The 9,338-nt window shown below is 50.8% G+C and overlaps 1 protein-coding gene across 1 annotated transcript in view; it reads right to left on the reverse strand.

Moving 5' to 3' along the window:
* Nucleotides 1-468: 468 nt before the first annotated feature.
* The window catches only part of SPTB (spectrin beta, erythrocytic), a 105,497-nt gene continuing 96,627 nt past the window's right edge, over nt 469-9,338 (reverse strand). Inside the window, exons 32-35 of the mRNA XM_042781146.1 lie at nt 5,005-5,264; nt 1,140-1,313; nt 815-857; nt 469-636 (exon numbers count right to left, since the gene is read on the reverse strand). Coding sequence (XP_042637080.1) covers nt 469-636; nt 815-857; nt 1,140-1,313; nt 5,005-5,264 — 645 coding nt within the window. The remainder of the gene's footprint in view (nt 637-814; nt 858-1,139; nt 1,314-5,004; nt 5,265-9,338) is intronic.

A 9,338-nucleotide genomic window follows, 5' to 3' on the forward strand; every position in this document is an offset into this window, starting at 1 on the left:
AATGGGCAGCATTTGAGGAACCCCCCTTCAACCTTCTTCTCCAGCTTTTTAGGGGGCTGGCGCCCCTCAGCTCTGGAGGAGGGGTGGGGAAAGGAGGGCATGTGCCTCAGTGAACCGTTTCCTGCTCCCAGGCCCGGAGACACCCATGGTTCCGAGCAGCTGGGAGCCCCTCTCCCTGGGGGCCGGAGCTGCGGAGGGCGAGTGGTAGAGGCAGGCTTCGGGGACAGATGCCCGGGCCGGGCGGACGAAGGCAGCTATTGCAGTGCAGCGGGGACCCGGGGCTCGGGCCAGCCCGGCGACTCAGCAGGCAGGCGGCAGGCAGCTGCGGCCCGGGCGGGAGGAGGACGGAGGCCACAGGCCGCAGTGGAGGTCAAGCCCGCCGGCGCCCGGCGCGTCCCCGGCTTGGCCCTGCACTTCCGGGCGCCCCGCGGCCCTCGCCCAGCCCCACACGCGGGGCGCCGCGCCCTGCTACTTCTTTTTAGGGAAGAAGCTGAATCTCTTCTCCTTGTCTTTCTTGCCGAGGCTGGCATCGGTGCTGGCGATGGAGGGCAGGGGCAGGCTCTGGGCCTTGACACGGATGCTCTGGGACTCGTTGATGGCGGTGCTTACGCCCTGCAGCCAGGACATCATCTCCTCCTGCAGGGTGGCAGGGTCAGGGATGCAGCCCGGACTCCTGCCATGGCCCACGCCGCCGGGAGAGCCCCAACAACGCTGAGGGGTGCTCCTAGGACTGCCCATTCTGAGGGAAGTGCTTGGATGTTTTCCTCCTGCCCCTTTGTTAGCCACATCTGGTCTAGGCAGGCCCTGCACTTACCTCATCCTTGCCATGGAAGAGCCACTCGCTGCCATTACTCAGCCTAGGAGGACAAAGGGTTTTCTGTCATGTGCCACCTCTGGAGCTTCTGCCTGAGAGCTGGGCAGAGAGCGGCTCCTTTCCAGTCCCCTTGTCCACTAACCAGAACCTTCCCAGGCTGCACACCTCCTGAGAGAGGCAAGAACTTGGACCATCTCCTGAGGTGCAGCTCAGGCCAGGAGATGATCCCATATGGTGGGCCTCTGTCAGGCCACCAATGCCAAATCCAGCCACCAGCCCTGAAGGTTAAAGTCCAGGGAAGGGGCTGTGGATTGGAAGACCTCACCTCAGCTTAAAGACATGCTTCTTCTTCTTGTAGTTGGCAGCAATTTCACAGATGGCATGTCTCAGGGTCAAGGGTTCCTCCCCATGGTAGGGTACCCCTAGGGCCAGGTTCTTGGCATCTTTGTAGAAGGTCAACTCGCTATTCCTGAGCACACAGTATAAGTTGTTCCAGGACCTGCAAAGAAGCAAACCGGCAGGTCACCTACATCCTTGATACAAAAAAAACGCAGCTGCCATCCAATCAATCCCAACTCAGGGTGACCCCACGTGTTCTACTAACTGTACTCCTTAAAGTTTTCAAGTGTTGGTTTTTCAGAAGTAGATCACCAGGCCTTTCTTCTGAAGCACCAGTGGGTGGCCTTGAACTTCCAACCTTTTAATTAGCAGCAGGGCGTGTTAATTGTTTGCATTACCCAGGGATTCTAGCCCTGGTACATCTCTATAATCCATTCCTGTTGCTTTACCAACCACTTCTTTTTCTATCACATAATTTCTGCCCTGATAAATAATAACACATTTTCCTTTTTTTTAAAAAAAGATTAAAAAAATACAGGGGAAAAAACAAAAAGAAAAATCATCTGCATGTAATTACACCACCAAAAGTTAACTGTTATTAACATTTAGTGTATTTCCTTCCAGGCTTTTTTCTATTCACATGTCTAGCTAAATTGGATCATATTGTATATTCAATTTATAATCCTACTTTTAAGCTTAACACTAAACCATGAATATTTTCCCATATCCTCAAGTATCTCTTAAAAATAATTCTGAAGGTGCCTGGGTGGCATGGGCAGTCTGTGTTCAACCGACACCAACGTTAAGGTTGTGGGTTCAAACCCACCCAGTGGTACTGCAGAAGAGCCAGGTCTGGCAATCAGCTTCTGTAAAGATTCTGGCAACTCTGTTAGCTCTGGAGTCTCCCCAAAGGAACACATAAACAAATGCCTCAAAAATAATTCTGAACAGCTGTATACCAAAAACCACTGCCATGGAGTCGGATCCTACTCATAACGACCCCTCCTTGGGTTCTCGAGGTGGTATGACTACGGAAGTAGATTGTCCAACCTTCCTTCTGAGGAGTGGCTGGTGGGTTTGAACTGCCAGCCTTCTGTTGAGCAGTCAAATGCCTTAAGCACTACACCATCAGAGCTCCTGAACAGCCATAAGGTTATATATATATATATATGTTGTTATTTGTTGTTAAGTACCATTGAGTCAGATCCAACTCATAGTGACCCCTCCTTGGGTTTCTGAGGCAGTATCACTACGGAAGTAGATTGCCCCATCTTCCTTCCGAGGAGTGGCTGGTGGGGTTGCACTGCCAGGCTTCTGGTGAGCAGCCAAATGCCTTAACCACTACACCACTATAGATAGATAGATAGATAGATAGATAGATAGATAGATATAGATATATCTCCTTTCACTGTTGGACCTTATAATATTGTTTAAATTACCCACAATTTAAATAGTAATGTGATGAACATTCTTGCATATCACTGAGACTGTAACCTTAAGATATAGTTCAAGAAGGAAAATTATTGAATCTAAGGCTAACAGTATAAACCTAACATTCCACAGCCTGTTCACATCATTAGCATATTTGATTCCTACGACAGTACTGTGAAGTTTTGTTTGTTTGTGGTTATTTTTTGTTTTGATAATGTATGCCTAGTCCACTGGGCACTTTTTAAAGGAACACATCTGTGCACCTCAAAGCTCATCTCCCTCGGCATGTCTGGAGGAAGCCGCATGCCCATGCACTAATGCGCGAGCTAACGCTGAGCGTCTCCGCTGACAAATGGGAAGCCTGTTGTTGCATTTTTACAGTAACAAACATTGAGAAACATGAAGCTTTTCTGTCTCCTCCTCCTCCTCCCTTGCGGGGCAGGAAGTGGAGAACTAGTAGGGCAGGCACCAAGGGAGAACATACTGGAAGGTCCAAGGGACAACTTGACCCATATAGAGCTGCGGCAGAGCCATTTTAAGAAGCCATGATTTCTGACTCCCCGCTCAGGAATCATCTTCCCTCTACACCTCACTGCCTTCTTTGTAGCCCAACTGAGGTGGCTTTCAAGAAGCAGCTGGGACTTTTGTTCTGGTTCCCTAGTGCCGCTCTGATAGGAATATACTACAAATGGGATGGTCTTAACAAACAGGAGTTTATTCTTACAATTTGGAGGCTTTAAGTCCAAGTTCAAAGTGCCAGGCTCTAGGGGCTGAGTGAAAGCCCCTCAACCTTGGGGTCCAGCTCTGCCTCCTGCTACCGGCCCACTGAAGCTAGAGGCATTTCTTCACTCAGACAGCTGTTGGCTGCTGAGGCTGAGAAGCCCCAAGGTTGACAGGTAAGAAGGCACAGTCCCAATGTTACCAAACCACCCGGCAGGCCATTAACATAAGCCCACTGTTAAGTCCCAAGGTCGGCAGAGCATACCAGGCTGCTGCTGAGCAACAACGTGGCTACATGCAGGGTCCAAGCGTGCCATGGGCTAGAGACCATTCCCAAGGCTTCTGCTTATATACAAGAAGCAGACCATATTCCCTAAGGCAGCTACTCAGCTGCTTGTGGTAGATCCCGCCATGGAGATGATTGTCAGTTTCATCATGGGGAATAACTACCGCCAGCTGCCCAGCCACTCAACCAGGCCCAGCCAAGTTGACACAAAAACATAACTACCACAACTTTGGAGTAAAATCCTGCCCTCAAACAAATGTCTTAACCTCTCTGAGATTCTGGAAAATGGAAACCTCAGTATCACAGGGTTGTTGTGAATGTTTTATCAGTCAACACATACGAAAAGCTCCTAACATAGCACTTAATGTATAAACCAAAAACCAAACTCACTGCCATCAAGTCAATTCAGACTCATAGCAACCCCCTTTGGGTTTCCGAGGTAATAAATCTTTACAGAAGTAGATTGCCCAGTCTTCCTTCCACGGAGTGGCTGGTGGGTTTGAACTGCCAACTTTCTGATTAGCAGTCAAATGCCTTAGGCCCTACCCCACCAGAGCTCCTCACCTAGTGTGTAGTAGGTGCTCAATAGATGTTAGTTCTCTCTCCGATGGACTCTCCATATGCCAGTAAAATATCTCTTCAGGATATTTGAGTCTCCACATTTTTCAAAGAATTTGAAATGGCTTTGTTGAGTCTGCCATAGCATGCTTTGTCCTCCCAGGTGGCCCTGGGAATATGGCTGACTTCTACCTCTTGAAACTGCCCCATTTGCTCGGGACCCTGGGCAGTTGCCTGCAGGCAGAAGTCCCTAGGCAGCCATGGATAGACTGAGCCCAAGGACATGATTGCCTCAAGAATCCGGAAAGGACATAGCCCTTGAACCAATTCCTCAGGGTCATAGAGTCTGAATGACAGCACTGGGAGGGACCTCCAGGAGGCATCTAAGCCAGTCTCCTCTCCTCAATTCCTATTATACAACTGAGGGCACTGAGGCCCAGATTGGTAAAAAAAAACGGGGTTTGGTCAAGAATGTGTTGTTAATGCCGAGACAATCAGGAAGCACTTACCTGTTAATAATATAACTCTAGGATGATGATAATAATAACTAGTACTCACTGAGTGCCTACTCTGCCCCAGGCACAGTATCTACACCAAAGAGCCATGCTGTCATCACCCCCTTTTAAGTAACTTAGATGAGGTCACAGGATTTGAACTCAGAGATGGAACTGATGACGACCTTTTCCCATCCCACCAAGCCACCCCAGACTGCCCAGATGGTTGCCTAGGAGCTCTCAGAGGCAGAGGGCACCCTCTCTCTCCCCAACACATACCCACATTCTGTGGGTGCAGGGATCCCTGGGAGCTGCCTAGCCCTCCCATCCCACCCAGTGGCCCCCGCCCCTCCTCTCCCCACCTGTTGGATGCTTTCTTGTTGGGCCCCTCCAGGTCGTGCTTGCGGCCCAGGTAGCCCTCCATTTGCACGCTGTGCCCGTGGTCCCGCTGGGCTGGCAGTGTAGTGGGCTCATCGCCTTCACTCAGAGGTGTGTCCAAGACTTTGAAGAGAGGCTCTGTGGCTGGCCTCTCGTCCCCACCGGCTTTCTCCCGGCAGTCCTCCTGCTGCCCTGGCAGTGGTGGCGGCTTCAGGTCCTGAGTCCGCAGCCTCTCTTCTTCCCCCTGCTCAGGGGTACAGGGGAAGAGACACCTTGCTGGGGCTCAGGCTCAGGGATGGTGTTCTCGGCAAAGCTGGGCAGTCAGCAGACTTCTGGAGGCCTCACCCTGGCCCCTACCTGATCCTGGCTCTTACTGCTCTGCACCCCCTGCCCCACCTGGGCCCTGCCAGGAGCTGCTGTAGGGACCCACCTTGGACTGCTTCTCTAGACACTGCCTGTGCCTCTGGCTCCATTAGCACTCACCTCTCCCTCCAGAGAGCAGCAGGGTGGCCCCCTCTCTCTATCTGATCTAATATGCAAGAGTAGGATCTTAGAGCTGAAGGGGTCTGAGTGATTATCTTATCATCAGTTACCAGTGGCTGTGAGTTGATTCTGACTCACAGTGATCCCATGTGGGTCAGAGTAGAACTGTGCTCCAGTTCTACTGATTTTTTCGGAAGCAGATGGCCAAGCCCTGCTTCCGAAGTGCCTCTAGGTGGACTCATACCACCAGCCTGTCAGTTTGCACCACCCAGGGACTCGGTTATCTCCTAAAGTGGAGTTTCCAATGCTGCTGGCAAAATCCTGACTCACTGCCTGGCTCTGAGCTCTTATCCCGGTTTCAGCCAGATACTCTACCTTCAACTGAGTTGAAGGCTCCAGCAAGAGTTCATATAAATACAGGATTCTGGTGCTAGGGCAACCTGAAAATCGCTAGGATTGTTCTAGGATGTTGAAGAGGAAATCTTTTGTTATGGTCAAATTGTGGCTACAACACTAATGCCAAGGACACTAACTGTCCCCCCTTTCCCCCGATCCCAGGCCATCGTGCAGGACTGACTGGCCCTGCTCCAGTGATTTGATGGAATTTCTTGTAGCAGGGCAGTGGTTCCTAGCCTCAGCTGCTTTTTACAGTCACCTCAGGAGCTTAAAAAAATATTTCCAGGCCTCACCCCTGAGATGCTGGGTTAACCGTGGGATCAGCACATTGGTATTTCTTAATGAGCTTTTCATGTGGCTCCAGTGTGAGCAGGGGTTCAGAATCACCAGGATAGGGTGTCACTACTGCAAGGAAATGCTGTAGCTTTACCTCTTTGCACCTTCCAGTGGGAGGTGGGTGGGGTGACGCCCCTTCCTAAACCAAATGAGGTACCTCCAAGGTAAGGGAGCTACTCATTGTGTCCACAGAATCCCACAGGAAGAAGTAGGCCTCCCTTTCCTGTTGGGCACCTCCTTCTGCAGAGCCTTGCTGATCTGCCCTTGTGCCTAGTGCAGCAGAAGAAAGAGTTGGGATAAATTTAGGCAGCAGAGGACAGCCAGTGGTCCATGATGAGGTGGGGTGAGGAGGGTGGATCTCCTATGGGCCACATGAGCACCCAAGAAGACAGCCTGGCTTGAGCTCTCTGTCCAGAAACCTCCTCCAAAGGCCTGACTGCTGGAAGGGAGAGCTTGGCAGCACGAAGTGGGAAGGATCCTGTCAGCCATGTTGGACACCTGAAGGGCCAAAAGAATTGACAACCCACAAGGCTCCAGAGAAACGCAGTCAGTCCCTCCTCCCTGCCCCAACAACAGAGGATAGAGGCTCAGAACAGCACTGGGGAGGAGGGAAGGAGCCAGGAAACAGCAGACCATTCTCCACATTGGGGGTCCTTCAGACCGTGGGTCAAACTGAACTAGAGGAGAGGAGGATCTGGGTGCCATAGTAGATGTCAGATTGAGGCTTTAAACTGAAACAGATGAGGTAGACTTTGTAGCAGCTGAATGTGGTCAGGTCTCCCTGAGATGGCATTAAGGAAAGGGAAGGGGAGAGTCAACACAGATCTTTAAAGAAGGTGGCTGGAAGAAAGATAAAGAAGGTCATTTTTGTACCCTGTCAAATTAGGACTGTTTAATAAACTGGTGATAAGTAAGATTTCATTTAAAGAAAGGATGCTGTGACTGGAAAAGTTTGAAAAACACTGACCTAGTCTAACACCTTCCATCTACAATGAGAAAAACCAATGCTCTGAGAGGGTAAGTGACTTGCCAAAGGTCACACAGCTAATAGGTAAGGGAGGCAATTAGGAGCGCAAACTCTGGCCAGAGTTTTAATCACATCTTTAGGATGCTCATCTTTTCCTGCCTTAGACCACCTTGAGGGTTGTGGCTGTGCCATACTCGTCTTTGTGCATGCTACAGTATTTGCATCCTAAAGTGTCTGCAATGAACCTGCATTGGCCTCAAGGATCTGGAAGCCCTAAAGCTCTGCTGGATCCACCCGCAGCAGGGAGGGCATAGAGGAGTGGGAGGCATGGGGCTGGGAGCCCGGCTTGGGAGGCGTTCTGTGGACCTGATCAGGCCAACCCTCTGACTTGGGTAAAAAGCTTGGGGAGGTGGATTAATGCAGGAATTGAAAGGTCTTGCCCCCCCCCGCCCCCACCACCCCCTCTCCAGCTCTAGCCTCAAGCCCAAAGCTGGGCCTGCTCTTTCCCCAGGAGAAAGGGGATTCCAAAGAACTGGGCATGCCTGCCCTGCTCCTCCTGGTGATGGGCCAGAGTCCTCCCTGCCCTGCCCTGGGGTCTCAGGGAAGACACCAGAGCCAAGAGAGAGGGAGGGAGCGACGCCCACCAGACCCTCAGCCAAGTTTGCACCTCTCACCTGGCTGCTACACTTCTGAGACTGGCTTTGCTAGAGACCTCCATGCTACCTTCCGTTTTCCTTCCTTTTGGAAACTGTCCTTCGTAAGTAATAATGGAGAATTTCCCTAGGATTGACCTTAATCCTCCCTTCCTTCTGTTTCCTTTTAATGCTGCTGGACTATTCAGAGGCCATGGCCAGTGTCATCAGAAGTTCTGTGGCTGGGTCACAAGCTGCCTTTGGAAAACGGGGGTTTTCCAACATATGCAAAGATTTCATCTATTCCAGGCTGTTCATGTAGAGAAATTGAAAATGTACCCTGTCCTCTCCACCCAGTAGGCCTAGGCCCGAGGAGGAGCGGCCAAGAATGAGGGTGGGAGATGGAGTGGTTGGCTGCTGCTGCCCCCACCCAGGCCCAGGCCTGGCAGGGCTTTTTTTCCTGGACTGAGGAGGGGGGACCCAGATGAGAAAGACGGGGGCAGAATGAGGGTGGGGTGCAGGAGAGGAGGGAAGGGGCATTGGGCATCAATCCTTTTGTCCTTCCCTCAGCTGCTGAGGCAGTCAACTCCCTGGGGAGGATGAAGGAGAGACCACCATGGGGGAGGGGACACCAGATGGCTCTCAGACACCAGCTGAGCCTTTCCTTTGGCCTCCTCCCAGTCCCTCCCCACTGTGCTCCTTTGGACTGTGTACACATCCTCTCCAGGCTCCAAAGCCCAGGTGTGGCTCAGACAGGCATGAAGTGAAGTCCCTAGTCTTTTATTGGGGTGGGGGGACCCTGGAAAAGTCACAAAGCCTTCTAGAGTCTACTTTCATCAATAGTTAGTGGGAATAATAGCAGTACCTACTTCACAGGTGATTTGGAGCATTTTAAAATGGGATAGCTAAACCAAACCAAACCCACTGCCTTGAGTAGATCTGACTCATAGTGACTTTCTAGGACTGAGTAGGACTGCCCCATAGGGTTTCCAAGGCTGTAAATCTTTACAGAAGCACATTGCTTCATCCTTCTCTTTCAGATTGGCTGGTGGTTCCTAACTACCAACCTTTTGATTAGCAGGCAAATGCTTTAACCACTGCACCACCAGAGCTCTTTTAAAATGAGATATTGCCTGTAAAAGTTGGCCCTATTAAGACCTTTCACTACTTCCCTTCTGCAGGCTTTGGTGAGCAGTTATTGTGGCCAGTGTCCTATATAGCTAGTGTGACTATTTCAAACACCCCTGGAGTTTGTCCCTGGAGTAGGGGACACTCAGGACTGAGGCATGGGGGCTGGAAGTCTCGGCCACTGTCCTCACTCCTGCCTTCTTCAGTCATTTTTAGTTGGAACACTCTGAGGCTTGACCCAGGAATGGGGATTTAATAAAAAGCTTACAACTTGCTAGAGTTAAGATTGCATAGAAGACTGCATCTAGATGGACATCAACACGGTCAAACCTTTTTCTGAACCAACACATCTAAAAAAAATTACTCTTGGAGTCCT

This window comes from Orycteropus afer, unplaced genomic scaffold (genome assembly GCF_000298275.1).
Source record: "Orycteropus afer afer isolate SDZICR_OR568_19922 unplaced genomic scaffold, OryAfe1.0 scaffold00088, whole genome shotgun sequence".
Lineage (NCBI taxonomy): Eukaryota > Metazoa > Chordata > Mammalia > Tubulidentata > Orycteropodidae > Orycteropus > Orycteropus afer.